This window comes from Serinus canaria, chromosome 2 (genome assembly GCF_022539315.1).
Source record: "Serinus canaria isolate serCan28SL12 chromosome 2, serCan2020, whole genome shotgun sequence".
Classification (NCBI taxonomy): domain Eukaryota; kingdom Metazoa; phylum Chordata; class Aves; order Passeriformes; family Fringillidae; genus Serinus; species Serinus canaria.
This window is the reverse complement of record NC_066315.1, coordinates 55709307-55727777: the sequence shown is the minus strand read 5'-3', so window position 1 is coordinate 55727777 and position 18471 is coordinate 55709307. Positions and strand designations below refer to the sequence as shown.

Below are 18471 nucleotides of genomic sequence, written 5' to 3'. Positions count from 1 at the left end.
CCACCTTGATAGGTCACTGTCAGTTGGAAAACCTCCAGCTTAAATCAGAAAAAAATGGATTACTATACAAAGATAGTAAATATTTCACACATCAAGATGATATTCAAAATCAAGGGTTGTGTTAAACAGTGAACAAGACTCTAAATAAAAACCTTCCATACTCTTAATTCTTCCCACTGAGAATATGGAGTGTACAACCTGGTTATGTGCTATCTTCAAACTACTGAATATCAACATTAATCAAACTAATTTTTATACCAATACCAAAACCAGACAGGATCAGGATCACAATTTTGGCAGGATCCTGACAGTTTTAACTTGGTCCCACTCCATTCTAGGGATATGCCAAGTAAGTTTAAAAACCGTTTCTGTATCAACTGCTGTATTTTCAAGATAACTTCTGTGGCAGCTAAGTTGAGGAAAAGCACTGACTTCTAGGCTATAACTTGTGAATGCAGAACACAGCAGGCTTTTTAATGTGGGTTTTTTTTCAACCTCCAGACCACTTACAAATGCCAAATGGCAACTGACGCAACAGCAGCCTTTCACAGCAATGCAGTGTCTTAATCCTCTAAAATTGTGGAGTTTATACTTAAAGCCTGCACTTCAAAACCTTGGAAACATTCATTTATCATCAGCTACTGCTACTCTTTTACAGTGTAACTGCCGCACACTGAAATTAGCAGTGCTTTATGCTTACAACCTACCAATTCAAGAGTCAAAAGTTTCGCAAAAATGAAAACAATTGTCCCATAAGCCTATGCAATTCGCCCAAGCACGGGGACAGACTGGCAATTTTGGCACCAAAAGCCCAGGTTTTAGCGCTGTCTTGTTGCATCTTAAGACGTTCACCACACAAACCATCCGGACAACCACAGACAGAAATTGTGCCGCCACACCTTTCCGTGCGACCACGGCAATACCGGCGGGCCGACTGCGCCACACCCTCCCTGGTCCCTGCGGGAGGGCCCAGGGGCGGCGCCTCCATCCCCCGCTCCCGTCGGCAGCAGCACACCACCGACATTCCCTCTCCCGGCGAGGGAATTTAAGCGGCCCCAGCGCTGCCTTCGCCCCGCCCCGCAGCACGCGGCGCGCCCTCACAGGCTGCCGCGGGCAGCTGGCCCCGCCCCCCGATGCCGGCCAGCCAATCCCGAAGGGCGATGTGGCTGCACGCGCTCGGGGCCCTCCCCCCTCCCGCCCCCGGAGCGGCCGCGCGCTCCACGCGTGGCGGCCTGCGGTTGGCGGCTCCGCGGCGGCCAATGGCGGGGCGGCACCTCAGAGCGACCGGGCGCTTCCGTGCGCGGTGGCGCCGCCGCTTTCCCGCCGCCGCTCCGGCCGGGCGCTTCCGCGCGCGATGGCGCCGGTGTCCCGCCGCGGCCGCTGCCGCCGGGGGTCGCCGGGGGCGCCGCGGAGCCCGCGAAATCCGCGCCTCCCGCGCCGGCGGCCCTCGTGATGATTGTTGATTGGCGACTGCGCCAAGCACGTGTTGAGGCAGCGACCAATCAGAGGGTGCGGCGTGCCGCCGGGGGCGGGGCGAGCGGCGGGAGCGCAGCGCAGGGAGCGGACGGGCCGGGCCGGGTCGGGAGCGGCGGCGGGATGAGGATGCGCGGGCTGTGGATGCTGGTGCTGCTGCTGGGGCTGGCTCAGATCGCCCTCGTAGCGCGGGGCGCGGCCGCACAGGAGGAGGATGGCGACGGAGGTGAGCGCGGGCAGGGGCCGGGCCGGCGGTGCATCCCGGGTCCCCCCGTGGGAGGCGGCGGTGCGGCCCCGGCGCTGGGCGTGCGGGGAGCCCGGGCTGGCGGGGCGCCTCTGGGGCCGGGGTGCTCCTCGCAGGCCTCTGTGCAGGGCGCTGAGCCCGCCCCGTGAAGGCGCTGAGGTCTGTGCGAGCCGCTTGTCCCGGCGCTGCTCGTCTGTCGTGCGCCGTGGGGCGGCTCTGCCTCGCCTCTCCCAAGCACGGAGGTGGCAGCTAGCTAAACAATTAGCCATGCTGGCAATCCCCGGCTTCTGAATCTCCAGGGAATTTGCGAATTCTTTATTTCGACTCCTATGGGACAGATTGCGATTTCATTATGCATAGAGGGACTCTTCATCAGGAACTGTGGTGTTAAGACGAGGAGTAATGGGCGCAGATTGAAAGAGGAGACATTTAGGTTCGATATGAGGAAGAAATGCTTTGCTCTGAGGGAGGTGAGACGCTGGAACAGGTTGCCCAGAGAGGTTGTGGATACCCCAGTGCCGGCAGTGTTGAAGACCACCTCTAGTGGGAGGTGTCCCTTCCCAGGCCGAGGAGTTGGGACTATGAGATCTTTAAGGTCCCGTCCAACCCTTATCATTCTACGCTTCTGTAATTGAGGACTCTTTTCCTTATTCCTTTGTTCAGGAGCTCTGTGCGTTCTTCGTGTTTCGAACTGATTTTTTTGTTTTTTCCCTCGCAGAAGGAAGCCCATTGTTACCATCTTCTTGGTGTTTCTTCTTACCGTCTTTGGATTTCACTGACGTGTATCTCCTCCTTTCCAAATTTAGCTGAAACAAAGCTGCTGAGGCTTAATGAGTATAGTAGGAGGCAGACATTTAAAGGTGTTTCTTTTTTTGGTTTTAAGTTTCTTTCATGTGGATTTTAGTAAATTATGCATCGTTTGTATTTCCTGCATGAACACCGCTGTATTTTAAGTATTAGAGGGCTTTTAGAGAGACTGGATTATGGATGACCTTCTGAACTCATGTCCTGCAACTTCTAGCTGGCCTAACAGGCACTAAAACTTGCAGAAGTGCATTTAGATCGGTTACCCAATTTGTGTAACTAACTGGTCTGTAGGACGAGGGTAAAGAGATTTGTTTTAAATTGAGATTTGTTTTAAATATGGTATCTGCAGTAAGGAGATGGAGACACAGAATCTTCCTGTGGAGCTCTTTTATTTTTTTCTGTTGTAAACTGGAATACAATTTTTATGCCTCTTTCTCTCCTTTTAGCTAGAACATGGTTATGGTTTCTTAGTATCATGTGACAAAGCCCAGTACCGATTTCCCCTGCCACCTTCAAAGTGTGAAGTAACACCTGTGATGTTACAGTGTTACCTGTGGCTGGCAGCAGTGGCTCAGCTTCTTGTGGGCCTGGCTCTCATCAGTATTTCCCGTGCTTGCTGCTCTTCTCATTATTGGAGTTCTGGGGATCAAAGGTACACAGGGATGGAAGTAACTCCTGCTGTGTGGAGCTGAACACTAATCCACTGCCCAACTCTGAATCGTTTCTCAGGTTCTATTGTGTATCTTGAATTTGTATATAGATCATGAACTAGCCTTGACAAAGCCTTTGCCTTAAAAATGCACATAGTTAGGGATTTCAATTTTTGTCCTTGGAATGCAGACTTGGGTGAAGTGGAATAAATTTACTTTGCAACAAGGAAGTAATCTTACACACATTGGTTGTTGGGGAGATGAAAAGTTCTGAAGCCAGCTTGTGGCACTGCATGGTTTGGGAAGTGAGGTTTGAGCAGGGCAGGGGGGTGAATGTGCTGGAAGTAAGGTTAGTCTGGAACCTGACCATTACGCCCTTGGCATCCTGATGATGGGAAAGGAGGGATCATGTAGAGGGTCCAGCACAGAAAAGATTGAAGGGGGCTGATATTATTGAAAATCCTTTGAACACCCTAGCAACACATGATGAGTCCTGAGTTCTGGGTTTCTGAAAACTGAGCTCATCCAATTAGGGAATAGTGTGCTCCTCAAAAGGAAACTTTCAGGCAGCATCCCAAAGTCATTGGTGTCTGGATGCAGCTTTTCTGTACAGGATCTTCTTTGTTTAAGAAAATATTACTAGGCCATATTTCTGATAAATGCTGAGTGTTCAGTGAAGTTACTGTAAGAATTCATTACAGAGTAGCTGTTATCCTAAAGAAGGCCTGCCAGCCAGCATTGTGTACTTCAAGTCTTAAAAAAAGTACCTTCCTGATCATGTTTTTTGACTTGTGTAGTAATGTGTTGAAATTTGTGGATTGATTTTGTGAGTTTTTGGGGAGTTTTTTTGTTTTGGTGTTTTTTAAAAAAATTTTTGTGTGCAGTTTTGGGTTTTTTTAAGTAGGAGGGGGTCATACACACTTTACCAGAGGACAGGTTTTAGCCACAGCTGTCACAGCTGTTGGTTTGTCCACTGGCTTTGCAAGTCTCTTTAGGAAACAAAGATACTTCAGTTTGGGGGCAGCTGTTTTATTTTCATGAGCTGACTTATGTAAGTATTTATTAGCTACTTATGCCACTTCAGGTGTCACAGTTAGATTCATTCTGTTCTCTTTAAATTGTAAATCTTTAATGCAGAGGAAAGTTTCTTGCTCTTTATGGGAAGAAGAAAAAAAAAAAGTCCTGCTTGCTTTTCCCGTGGTTGGGTCCCTGAAACAGGTCTTTCAGTTCCAGCAGTAAAGGGATGGCAGAGGTAGCTGTGATAGCCCTGGGTGTTGGTGAAGCTGGAAGCTACAGAAAGTAAGTCTGCCCTTCCAAGGACCGATATCTAAGTGTACTTAGGTTTCTTTTTAATGCACGCCCTCCTTCAGCCGTTTGGGAAGAGGTGGAGTCCTGCTGTTCCAGGGCTATTGTCTGCCTCCATCTCCAGGGAGGAGGAAGGGGGTGTGTGTGTAATGCCCTTGACAATGTGTCACTGGCAGGCTGTACGGCCACTTGTAGGGAAAGACACAGAATTATTTCAGTGAGGGATAGTGGATCTGATGGTTACTTTTTCCACCAGTGCTGGATGTTTTTGCAGGTAATACCTTGTTCTTTCTAAAAAAACAGGTGCCACTGTAGCTGCTGTGGTCTTTGTGTCTCTCTTGGGGGTGGGGAGTGAGCAGAGTGAGCAGGAACAAGGGTCACAACCTGGCGGGTAGTTCGAGGTGCAGGAGCAGAACTGGCCGGCTGGTTTTGCTCACATTCCTTTGTGTTAGGAAAAATCATATCTGAAGCAATTTGCTAGGAATGCAATGGCCGGGAATTCAGGAACAGCTTGTGGTGAAACAGAGCCCTCAGAACTGCTGGGCACCCGTGTAAGGCACGGGTTTTGCCTGCTGAAGCCTCCTGAAATCCAGCTGTTTCACCAGGGCAGTCCTGCCGGTATGTGAGGTGTGCATTCACTCAAGGGTGAGCAAGAGCTGCAACACAGGAGGCATTGTCTGCTTGCAAATAGTGCTTTTTAGCTGCCTCAAAGATCAGGTGAAACACTAGTACTTGTTAAAGAAACCTAATCCAGCTGACTAGGGTTGTGTGATAAATGATCTCCTGTGATCTCTCCCTTCATCAGAAGCTTAAGTATTTTCTATTTTCATGCTACGTAAATTTGACCTCTAATTAAAATCAGCATATTTTCTCCAAGAGCCCTATTCCTGAGAGCATATAGGCTTGTTTTTGTATACTTTCTTCTAAAATAAAAGTAGCTGTTGCAATTTAATCGCATAATTTTATCCATGGTGAGGTTGTTCCTAATGTCTGCTGTTGGTCTGACAAAAGTGGCTTTTGTTTTGTTAACTTTTTCATATCTGGATAGCAATATTTATCATTTTTAACTTTTAACTTCCTGGTGAAATCAGAATATTTTCAGAATACTGCTGCGGTAGCTCCTCTCAGCTTAGTCAAAAGCCATTTAAAGAGAAAATAATTTTAAACAAGAAACCCTAATCCCTTTTTTCTTTTTTAAATTTTTTTTTAATCCAATTCCTGGGACTCCCACTGGTTGAAAGGGACTTAACTTCATTGTTTTACAGTTTTCATTTGGGATGAGATATTTTCATTAGTTGTTCTGTAACTGAAATTCTTTTCAAGTCCTTCAGGAAGGTCTGGTTTCCTTGAAAGATAGCAGATTTGTTTTTTTAAAAAAAGCTTAAAGGAACATGTGAAAGGTCAGATATTGAAAAAACCATCTCAAATTCCAAGCCAAAAAAGAATGGACCTGTAGAAATATGCTGGCTTCAGCTTTCATATGCTAATTTTGCTTTGGTAATTTAACAAATTTCCTTTCTCCTTTAAAGGACTGTTCTGGATCAGTGATTTCGGCCTTAATTCAAAGGCCTCCCCAAAAATTCTTTGAAAGAAGAAGCTTTCACTCTGTTTGTGGGTTTTTTTTTTTTGTTTGCTTGGGGTTTTTTTGGGTTTTTTGTTTTGTTTTGTTTTGTTTTTTTTTTAGAAGAGTACCTGGCATTTGCCAGTTGCATAGGAGTGGGTTTTCATGGGACTCCTGCAGTCAGTTACTTGATTTTACACTCACTGCAGCCTGTTGCTGATCCAGAGCAGTGATTGATGCTCCTGTGAGTGGAAAGATTCCTCAATGAATAGCAGACCTGAAGCATCTCTGTAACTGAAAGCAGGAGTTGCAGAGGTGGATGGAGCAGTCAGGAAAGAAGCACAATTTAGAAGTGCTGCCTCCAAATCACTTTGATAGTAGTGAAATGTTAAATTTTGGGTTTATAGCAAGTGTGTCTGTTTATTAGACCTTCAGACAGACAGCACGTAGCTATTGTGGTGTTACAGGTCTCTTGAGCAGGGGTACATGGGGAGCATTGGGAACAGATAACACCTGCTTTTTTGTTGTAAGACACTAATTTTTCCAACTTCAGGTTGGCTACTGAAAGGACAGCTGCTCTGTTGCATGACGAAGGGGTTCTGTTTGAAGTTCAGGTATCGTCTGTGTGCCCTTCTTGCCCAGCAACACATGCCTCTCTGCCCACATTTCAACAAGATGTCCACCAAACCTTGATGGAAACTGTTGCATAGATTTGCGTGCTTTGATTCTTCTTGTGTCCGTTTTGTTAGTTCTCCCTGAAATGTGAAATACCTGTTGATACTTTACTGAAATATTAAAATTGTTAGCTGGTGTAGTGTGGACAAAATTGAAATGGTCAAACATCTGAGTCCAGGCTCTTTGCAAACTGAGACAGCTGTCACTGTATGTGGAGCAGAAACTAATTCATGTGGGTACTTAACCACAGGAGGTACCTAATCCTCTTCAATCTGGTACTGTCACTTTAATGTAAAATTTGACACAATCTAATCTGGGTCATATTCTTACCTTCCCAGAATCTGTTACAAAAGAAGCTGATGATGAAGGTGATGATGACGACGATGAAGAAGATGACGAAGATGACGATGATTCTGTAGTTAAAGAAGAAAATGGTGTGTTAGTCTTGAATGATGCAAACTTTGACAGCTTCACGGCAGACAAGGATACCGTGCTGCTGGAGTTCTACGCACCATGGTGGGTTCACAGCAGCACCTCCATGGGTGCAGTGTCAGAGCGCTTCTCTGCCAGGGCAAGCTCCTAAAAAGTGACCTTGGGTTGCCATTTTAAAGGTGACAAAGGTGTAACTTGACTGCAGGAGGTGCCCAGGGCTCTGCTAGTCCAGAAAAAGAGATGGTTCTGGTGGTGGGGAAGAACCTTTTTTCCCGCCCCTGTACCATGCAATAACCAGCAGCCTGCTCCTGTTCCACAGATGTGGGTCATACTGAGGGATCCCATGCCAAGGGGAGCACAAGCCTGATTCTATCCCTGGTTTGTGCCTGTCAGGGAACAGAAATGGTCTCAGAGAGGCAAAAGTCATTCAGTGTGGCCTTGCAGCCTGCTATCGTCCTGTGCCAGTGCTGGACCACTGAGAACGTGTGTACTTGCTCACCTAGATGGAGTAATGAAGGGTTCCCTAGCAGGGGAATTGCCAGAAGGTTTTCCTTTCCAAATTCACATTTCTGTCCTTGCCAGAAGGGTGTGGAGGTGTTAGGGACACAGCTTGTTTGTATTATCAATTTAAGCAGTGCCTCATACATCTGCCTAATAATGGCAGTTCTGCTGGCATCCCAGGGTATAGTGCACCACTGGTCTGCTCCTGAGAGCTACAATGGACTTACCTGCATATAACCAAGACAAAGGATTTAGGCCAGGATGTGTCTTCTCTTGCATTCTTATGTTCAAAAACATTAGGGATGGTTACTGGGGGAAAACAAGATAGAAGATACTTTCAGTAGAGTTGCTGAGTTAGTGTTGCAGCCAGAACCTTTCCTTTGCGGCTCAGTGATAGAAAAATGACTTTGGTCCTTCTCCAACCCTTGAATAGAGGGGCAGTATGATCTTAGATGAAAACTAAACATGAAGTTCAATTTATCTGAGCAGAAGGATGTGTGACTAAACACCTCTCCTATTTTTCTGCTCCCCCTCCTTCCAGCTGAGATGCTAAGGGGGAAAGGCTATCTGCCACACATTTCTGTTTTCCTACATTTTCCAGGTTTCATCTTTAGCTTGTCAGGCTGTCTTTAACATTTATTATGCTGGTATCCTTGGTCATGCCTGTTTTTGCATCAGGAGCCTCTGTTCTCCTGAGAGAGTTCTGATGTGGCCAGAGAGGGGGCAGATGGTGTGTTACCATCTTGAATGGGAGATTGCATTAGGCAGACTGAACTGCTGGTTCATTTCCTCTTTATTTCAATTTAGGGTGTTAGGGAGAGAAGATGAACCTTGGTTAGGAGAAGCTGAAGTTGAATTGAGAAATACAAGGTTTACAACTTTGTTGTAAAAGCAGTTTTTGAATTTTTTACAGTGGTTTTATGAAGCATATGGCAATACATTCTACACTGAATGAAAATTAAGAAAAATAAAGGTTTCGATTACATTAGCTACAGTTGCTCTTCATCTCTCCATGATCTGAACATGTACCAAAATAAACATTTCTGTGCTGATGATGTGGACATCTGTCAGAAGACATCCTGGCATTTCAGGGCAGCTGAGCATCTTTGCATGTCTGTTGTGCATTTACATACCTACTTGTGTCTTCCTCTGACAGGTGTGGGCACTGCAAGCAGTTTGCTCCTGAGTACGAGAAGATAGCCAAAACTCTGAAGGAAAATGACCCTCCTATTCCTGTAGCCAAAATAGATGCTACTGCAGCCACTTCACTGTCGAGTCGTTTTGATGTCAGTGGCTACCCAACCATCAAAATCCTGAAAAAAGGTCAAGCTGTTGACTACGATGGGTCTCGGACAGAAGATGGTAAGCACCAGTCCTTTGCAGTTCTGTGTAAGAAAACAAAATAGCCTAGAATCTTGTTTCTTAGGATGTGGCTGTTTTGAAGGACTCTGATCTCTATCTTAAAACAAGTAATATTATGAATGCTGAAATTTTCCCTGTTCACTCAACAAGCTACATGCTAGAGGACAATTTTGCAGGTAGTGGGTAGTGCTGTTACTGACAGAAGGTTTCTAGAAATATGACTTGACTAGAAGAGGGGACAGTCTCATGTTTGCAGAAGAATCAGCCAATAAACATTTGATCTAAATATTGACTGTATAGAAACCCCCTTGTATTTTGATTAATTTATATGCCCAACTCTAGTCAGAGGGGGAAAAACTACCTTTTCTGTCTGAGATGGAATTCAGTGCTTCGAAGTACAGATCTGTGCTCTGCATAAGACATTCTATGAAGTGAAGAGATCTTCTTGGTAATGCCAACAAGGAAATAAGGCATAAAGGAGCTTGATTAAGAAAGTGTTCTCATGTAAGCTTGATGTGTAAGCATTGGTCCAGCATTGTGCTTGCCCTCTGATTTCAAATTTTTGTATTTGACATGCTGCTAATAAGATAAATGCATGCTTGCTGATTGGGTTATTGAACTGTATTTCAGCTATTGTGGCCAAAGTCAAGGAGGTTTCTGACCCCAATTGGACCCCTCCACCCGAAGCTACTCTGGTATTGACCCAGGATAATTTTGACGAAGTTGTGAATGATGCCGACATAATCCTGGTGGAGTTCTATGCTCCATGGTAAGCAAGAGGGCAGTCACCTGTATTTATCTAGCACAGATGGCCTGCACACACTTGGTGAGCCTGTCTTCCATTGCTATGCCTCGTTACACACCTTTGCCTCATGCAAAGCTCTGATGTACCTCAGTTCTAATCTGCACCTGGGATCATGTTGCTAATCACTAGCAGACTAGACTGGATCTATGTCTCAGTGAGGGGTGGTGTCCAGATCTTCACTGGAGGTTCACAATATTTACTGATTTGAGAACACACTGAGATACTGAAAACCAAAAGGAATTGGTCCTTAGCTTAAAAATGAAGCTACCTATGGTAATGTGAGGCCAGGCACAGAGGCCAGCTTCAGGTTGCAGAGACACGGCTGAAGTGTCCTCTGTAGATTCAATGATCCTATTTCTGCATTCTGGAATATTTAACTCTTCCACTCCAGGGGTAGAAGGTACCTGGCAGTAAGTTCTTAATGGCTTGTAAGAAGTGCCCTCTGCTCTCCCTCCCTAGGTGTGGCCACTGCAAGAGGCTTGCTCCAGAGTACGAGAAGGCTGCCCAGGAGCTCAGCAAGCGCACGCCTCCCATCCCCCTGGCTAAAGTCGACGCCACGGCTGAAACGGAGCTCGCAAAGAAGTTTGATGTTACTGGCTACCCAACTCTCAAAATCTTCCGCAAGGGCAAGCCTTACGACTACAGTGGTCCACGGGAAAAATACGGTACTGCAGCTTACACTTCTTCTTGTGCTCTCAGGGCTTGGCTACAGATATTTTGACGTATCTGTAGGACTCACAGACTTGTTAATGTCATAGCAGCTGTAGCTGGGAAAAACTGAAAAATTCTGCTCTCATACATACACAGGATATTTAAATTTGTCTCTAGTCTTCATAACTTCTTTTGGTGGTAGTATCACCTCCTTTCAATATCAAGTAAGTTAAATACACTTGCTGGTAGTATCAGCTCCTTTCAATGTCAAGTGAGTTAAATACACTTGGTGAAGCAGTGGCAGTATGGGTAAATGGGTAGGTTTTAATTATACTGGAATGCACCTTGAGGGCTGGCAAAAATACCAAATATTAAGTTTTAATTAGACTTAAGACTATTCAAGTAGCACTTTAGTTCATAACAGGTTCAGGAGACAGTGAAGGGTCTGGAATTTCAGAAAGGAGCATTGCTTGCACGATCAACTGATATTCCTGGATTTGTGTGCTTGGTCACCTCTTCTGAAACCAGCCTGAAAGGGAATATTCAGAACTGCAGCTTTAAAAACTTGGACGGAAATCTTGCTGATTTGGTCTTTAGGTTATTGTGGGAGGGCTGCACAGGAGGAAAGGTATTCATGGGAAGTGTGACATTAAATGTTTTAGGTGGAATGCCTGGATCTTTCAGTTCAGTTAATGTTCTAAGCAACTTTTTGGGGGCGGGTTTCTCTCACAGGTATTGTCGACTACATGATTGAACAGGCTGGTCCTCCATCCAAACAGATTCAGGCTACCAAGCAGGTACAAGAATTTCTGAAGGATGGGGATGATGTCATCATCATTGGTGTCTTTAGTGGAGAGAATGACAAAGCCTATCAGCTCTATCAGGAAGCAGGTAAAGAATGTTTTAAAATATTAATGGAATATATGTTTGGTTGGGATTCTGCCTAGGACTTTGGGCATGGAGAGATCATGTATTTCTGCTTGTAGTATAGTAGGGGAGGGTTGGAGAGGAGAAGAAGTAGTAGGAGGAAGAAGGATCTTCTACTTGTACTCAAAAAATAAGCTCACACCAGATTTTGAGACTGTAACTTAAGTGTCAGCCAGTCACAGAATATACCTCTGCTTGGTAATTGTGTCACTAAAAACATGTGGACTAGAGAGGAGGGAAAAATTCTTTCCTGAGGAGCAAACCACAATTTCTTGGCTTAAAGCCTAGATATATTTGCTGCCAGATAGGAAACTCTTGTTTCTTATCTGGCAGCCCAGAGTCAGTTGTCACCAAACTCATTTTGGATGAGACAGCTGCAGAAAGGATCATCATCCACTTCTGGGTCAGTTTGGTTTAGACCATTCCTGGCAACCTGTCTATGTCTGATTCTGGGCTGCTGTCATAGTTGGATTAGGAGCTCATTTGTTTGCTTCAGCATGGCAAGACACAGAACTGTTTCTCAGGCTGCCCCAGTAGTTTGGCTAGCTGACCTATTTGGGGGGAAGCCAAGAGGTAAGAGATTGACAAAAGAATAACTGTATTGCTGCATATGTTTTGGAATCTGTTCAAGGTGTATGAATGTGTATGATAACTCACCAAGTGGATGGGTTGTTGAACAGCATTCAAATAGTGCTGCTGGAATTGGATGTATATGCTTCTCACCCATGGATGAGAGCTGTTGTCTTAGACTGGGTTGTTCTGTGTCACTTGGAGAACAGGAAGAGAGTTTCCTTGCAGTTATCTCAGTTACAGTCTGTCTGTTCACTTTCTAATGACTTTTCCTTCACCCTAACCTTAATTTTTCAGCTAATGGTTTGAGAGAAGATTATAAGTTCCATCACACCTTCAGCAACGAGATTGCAAAACTATTGAAAGTTTCTCCAGGAAAACTGGTTGTCATGCAGCCAGAAAAATTTCAGTCGAAGCACGAGCCCAAGATGCACGTTCTGAATCTTAAAGTGAGTAGATGGTCCAGAGCTAAAATGTTTATGTGTGGGACTGAAGGTTCTCTTTCTCTGCAAATTACGATCAGTTGGTATCTTCCTCTTGGAAGTACTCCCACTAGACATTTGAGTCAAATATCCTGTTTGTCCACTGAAACTGTATTTCTTTTTCAAGAGGACTTTATGAATCATAATTAGTCCAGATGTTACGTTTTCAAATAATAATTTGTCCATACAATATTCAGTGCTCAAAGGTTTGAAGAAAATGTGGTTGCAGCCTTGTTTTTATAGCGCATCCTTCCCTCTTTTGCATTCATGTGTGTCCCAATATTGGTTTTTTTAGTAGTGTGTAGCAGAAATGCTGCTTAAATCTGTTTGCTTGAACTTTTTTCACTATTTCTTTACAGGACTCTACAGATGGATCTGAGATTAAAGAGCACGTGCTAAAACATGCTTTGCCTCTAGTTGGTCATCGCAAGCCTTCCAACGATGCCAAGAGATACTCCAAGCGTCCTCTAGTGGTTGTCTACTACTCTGTGGACTTCAGTTTCGACTACCGTGTTGGTGGGTTTGCTACATTTACCCTTCCTTCACTTTGAGAGGAGGCGGGCACAAAATAACTAGAAATTACCAATTCTGTCCTGTTCTGGTTTTTCAGCTACTCAGTACTGGAGAAGCAAAGTCCTGGAAGTGGCTAAAGACTTCCCTGAATATGTGTTTGCTGTTTCTGATGAGGAAGATTATTCTTCTGAAATAAAAGATTTGGGCCTGCTTGAGAGTGGAGAGGATGTCAATGCTGCCATTCTGGATGAAGGTGGCAAGAAGTATGCCATGGAGCCAGAAGAGTTTGACTCTGATGTACTCAGGCAGTTTGTGGTGGCATTCAAAAAAGGTACAGTTTCTAAAATAGGGCTCTCTAAGCTATTTTGTTTAAACTTCCAAGAGTTGTTTCCTGAGGCAATGGCTCCAGTAAACAGAGTCTGTTTTACAAGCCTAAAATGTTCCTGTGGCATTAAAGTGTGAGGTGGTCATTCATATTTGAGACTATTATATTGAATCATGGGTTATTACTTTGTGGATGGACAGCCATAAAAAGAGGAGAAGAGTTCTAGGGGGAATTGCAAAAAAACCTGTTGCCTGTATTTCACAAGGTTATTGGGCCAAAAGGTCACCAGTTGACTAGCCTGTGTTTCAAGCTGAGGCAAGTTCATTTGCCAGTGCAGTGATCTTTCACTGGCAGGAGGGTGAGGATGTACTCTTCTGCCCTCTCTTAGGGGAGATTGTAAGGGCTGCTCTTACCACATTCTAATGGTGTTGTGTGTGTTTTGCTTCCTTCTAGGAAAACTGAAGCCAATTGTGAAGTCCCAGCCAGTGCCAAAAAATAACAAAGGGCCTGTGAAAGTGGTAGTGGGTAAAACTTTTGATACCATAGTGATGGATCCAAAGAATGATGTTCTTATAGAATTCTATGCCCCATGGTGTGGACACTGCAAGAAACTAGAACCAGTGTATAATGAGCTAGGCAAAAAATACAAGAATGAGAAAAATCTGATTATAGCCAAGATGGATGCTACTGCCAACGACGTGACGAATGACCACTACAAAGTGGAGGGATTCCCCACCATCTACTTTGCTCCAAAGGACAAGAAGAACAACCCAATTAAATTTGAAGGCGGGGACAGAGATTTAGAGCATTTGAGCAAATTTATAGAGGAACATGCAACAAAACTCTCCAGAACAAAAGAAGAGCTTTAGATAAGATGAGGGTGGAGAAGAAAAGTTGTTTGTACAATGTAGTTAAAATCAAGTCACTGACAAAACTTGGTGAGAGAAGAATTAAGCAGTTTTGAGAAAAGAGATTCTTGAGCAGTAAAGCAATTTCAGTATCTTTTTTTTTTTATATGGCAGATGAGTTTTTTTCTGGACACTGAACTTAATACTCTAATATGAATGTCTTATGTTAGTTACGGTTTTGATCTTTGGAGAAAAATACATCCTTTATTTTTTGTGACTATCTCGAGCTTTGTTCTTTGACTCAAATGCAGCTGTTTTTAAGTTAAAGGATACTACCAAAAACAGAGAAGCAGATCCCTCAGACAAACAGATTTCTTTTATTTGTTGTTATGGTTACTGGGGGGAGCAGTCTTTTTTGCTAGTCTTTTCTGTTATGTTTCTTTGTACCTATTCATGTGACTCTATCACTGTATTCGTAGCTGAGGATAAGAATGGAGGTTTTCTAAAGTGTGGATGAATTATTTGGTCCTCCTGAGATAAGACACAGGGACTTGCTAACTAAATATGCTCTAGACCTGTTTTAGCTTTGTTCCTCTCTGTAGAGAGGGTGATGCAAAAATAGCAAGTTTTTCTAATGTACCTCTCTTTACTAGTCCTTATTTATCCATTTGCATCGTAGTCTTCCTGAATATGTTTTGGAGTAATTGGAGTATGGCAGAAAGAGAGCATCTAGTGGGTGGAAATGCTGGGATTCTGGTGTCAAATCTGTGTGTTACTGTCTCCTTTCCTTTTGCAGAGAGGAAAGTTTGGTAGTGATTCTTCTTTGGGCAAGCAGATTGAGACCTTCTAACAGCCTTTATTCATGTTGCAGGTACAAAGAATAATTACATCCTCTCTGTGCTGCCCTTGGGACTATATGCATTTAAAAGTGGGGTTTTATCTAGTGGCCCAGTTTGGATGTGTCCATAAATTCATGGGCCATGTTGAGGTTGCAGACAGTGCTTCTATGCTCTCTAGAAGGACTGTCTGACCCTTCTCAGAGCTGTGATGCTGCAGTGTGTGTGGCTTGAGTGTCCCTGAGGAAGTTTTGATTCACCTTTTGTTTTACAGGTAGTTCTTCTTCTAGCAGCACTATTTTTGTCTTTGAAAATATGACTAGACTTCCTTAGTAATTGCTTGGTGCATTAGTTTTTAGATTTTTGAAGGGTGTGTAAATCTAAAACCACTCCCCAGTCTTTTTTTTCTTTTTTTTCTGGAGAGATGCATTCTTCTGTGTAGCAAGGATAAACCCATGTCCAGGAGGTGGCTGTTCAGGTAGAGTCTGGGGACTCAAAGGGACTGCAAGGGGATACATAGTCCTTATGCTTTCCTACTGCACGTGGCATCCCTATTGTAGGGGTGTCCTTCCCTTCCGCCTTAGCAGGGGACTGTCCCCCACTGTTAACAACCCACACAGCAACGCACAACTATCAAATTACTCTTGCAGAGGTGTATGGGACTGCAGGAAGGCTTTCTCTTAATTCATGGTTTAGCCAAAGATAATGAACAAAGCTCACCAGCAGATTGTGAGTGAGAGGGACAGTATCAAATCTCCTGGGAGTGCTGGGGTGTGCCTGAACGCTATTCAGCTCCTATTCTTTATCAGCAAAAGCTGGGACATGCTAAGAAAGTAAGTGTTAAAGCAGTATCCATCTCCTTTTTTCACATTAGAGGGCTTTTTCTTTCCACTGTCCTTAAGTGGACAGATGGCTGTTAAGCTTAGGCAGTATTCATCTACAAGACTCTTACCAGATAAAGTGCATTATCTTCCCATCTACTGCCATTTCTCTTTGCAGCTCTTCTGTAGAGCTTTCAAAAGCTATAATCTATTCTAAATGTGTTGTGCAGGCAACAGGAATGAGATGAGACTTAGCTGAACACCAGAGGTGATTATTTTTCAGCTTTAGAAAAGATACATGCAAGACAAGTAACAAGTTCTGTCCTATCTGTCAGTATTATTAATTCAGTTCTTCAAAGAACTAGGCACAGGCTTTTAAAATCAGTTCTTAAAACACAGTTCAGGCTCTGTGCCTAAGCAAATACCTCACACAGCACTGTGGGGAACTAAATTACTCCTTGTTAGTTGTTTGCAGACTTAAAGGGTTTTATTCCAAAACAGCTGCTGTCTAACAGGGGAATATGGATAAATGTGGAAATTGTAGAAGGGAGGGTCCTTTATGGGTGGTGAAAGGCTGAGGCACCATTCTCCTTGGGACAGTAAGGGTTAAAGTTGAGCATGAGCATTTCTCACGTCTCTTCTGACATGTGCTAAATTATTAGCATTGTCATTGCCAATGCTGTACTGTTCCTTTAAACTGCTTCCTCCCAGCAGGAGCCAACCCCTCTCTGGGTTGAAACCTCTGCAGCCTCCAGGGAGCCCCTCTGGCAAGAGAAGACACAAGGCCCAGGGGAGTGTCCTAGATGTGCTTGCTCAGTGCTCCTGCCATCTCTCTCTTCCTTGCCTCCCCAGGTGGAGGCAGCCTGGTACACAAACAGTTCCTTCAGTATGGTGCTGAAACACATGACTCTTGTTCAGGAGCAGCAGTGCTTGAGTCAGAGCTGAATAGGAATACAGTAATTAATACTGCTTACAGTTTCTTGACAACAGTGAGCTGCAAGAGCAGGCAGTGTTACCCCAAGCAGGTTATGGATTTAGACTGTGAGCAGTAGAGGGAATGTTCCATCCTTACACTGGTGTCACCTGGCCACATTTCCTGTGAGTCCTTGCTGTGCCACTCACCTTGGCATCTGCATGTCATAATAAATGCATTTATAACTCCCCAGCAAGATGAGAATACTGTTGCCTCTAAGCTTTGGGCAGAGTCACAGTAGAAAGCAAATTGCTTTCCTTAGTACAAGTATCCTATCCCTTGCTGTGTGCACTGTCAACATCGTGTGAACCCTCTGTGAAACTCACTGGGATGGATACACCATGAGCTCTGTTATCTCTGTACAGAAAGTGATATTAATGTGGTTGATGCATTCTAAGAAGAACAGCTCATACCATCTTTTGGAATTTGTTAAATGCACTATTCAATGTCTGCTCTTTCCTTCCGGAAGCATTAGGATGCTTTCTAAGCATCCTAAATTCTTTTATTAAACAGTTACCCAAATGCTGCTGATTAGCCTTGTTGTTCCCTTACAGAAGAAAAAAAAAGTGCAGTGCAAGAGAATGAGGGAGCTCCCCTCACTTGCTCTTTGCTACAGCTGCATGAGCCTATGACATAATTTCTGATTATGGTTCCAGTTGGAAGAGATCCTGCAGTTTATGCTTCAGCAGGATTTGTCTAATATTAAAAGTCCATGGAGCCTGGCCTGGTGTATCTCCCACACATTCATCCTCTTGGAAACAAACTTAGTTCTGTAAAATGTAGTACATCTTAAAGTAGTCAGACTTGGGACTTCTTCAGGGTTAGCTCCTTTCCCTGAAGGGTTAAGAACTAAGGTAGGCAGCAACTGTAGCACAGCTGGTGCTCCTTGAGGAATTTGTCTGTACTGTGTCTGTGACAGTAAATACTGTCCTGGGATCTTGATACTGAATTAAGTGATAGTTTTTTTAGTACTGGAAGAGAATTGTTAACAGTAGAGGGTTTGCAATCAAGGTTGTTACCTGGTTTCTACTCTCAGCAATTTTGTTTGCCTGAACTGCTAATTATGGTAGTGCCTGGGTATGGTCCAGGATTTGGCTAGTGGCAGGCAAGAAAGGCACTGCAGAGCTGGTGCCACAAAGTTTTCTCTGCCCTCTTGTGTGTGAAGCTATGTGCTGAGGAAAGTAGCGATGTTCTGGAAAGTAGAACGTGAATAAATGCTATAGGTTAAAGGCTTCTCAGAAAGTAGCATTTACTGCAGTGATCAGACTGCCATCCTTTCTTTTTTGGTAGGCAAGAGAAGCCACTGCAAACTTGGTGCTCCAAAAGGCCTTTTGCTGACAGCCTGCATGGGTCATGGACACTGGGCTGAGGGCTGAGTGTTGCAGTCTGTATGCTCAGCCCTTGATGTGGGTAGTGAGTAAGTCAAGCCCTGTGCAAACTGTGTAATCTGCTTAGTCAAACTGGTATAAACCCTTGTATTTGTTATGCAATTTGGCTTTGGTTTGCTGTGCTTCAGTTGCAGAACTCCCTTTGTCAGTGCAAATCAGGGATCTATGAGCAACCCTAGCAAAACTCAGTGCAGTAGCATTTTGGATCAGTTGCCAGGCGTTTCTAAGACTTCAGCACAGCTTGAAGAGTCACAGGAATCAGGGCATGTCACTGTAGTGCATGTGCCAGGTGAGGGCTCACAGTTGCTGACTACAAAGGGCT

General features: G+C 44.3%; 1 protein-coding gene across 1 annotated transcript; it reads left to right on the top strand.

Moving 5' to 3' along the window:
• Positions 1-1531: 1531 nt before the first annotated feature.
• On the top strand, positions 1532-14411 carry PDIA4 (protein disulfide isomerase family A member 4). Its single transcript, XM_009093859.4, has 10 exons — positions 1532-1699; positions 7054-7231; positions 8805-9010; positions 9641-9779; positions 10275-10480; positions 11199-11357; positions 12261-12412; positions 12805-12961; positions 13056-13289; positions 13737-14411. The coding sequence occupies exons 1-10, from the start codon at positions 1597-1599 to the stop codon at positions 14150-14152; spliced, it is 1950 nt and encodes a 649-aa protein (XP_009092107.3). The 5' UTR covers positions 1532-1596; the 3' UTR covers positions 14153-14411.
• Positions 14412-18471: the final 4060 nt, after the last annotated feature.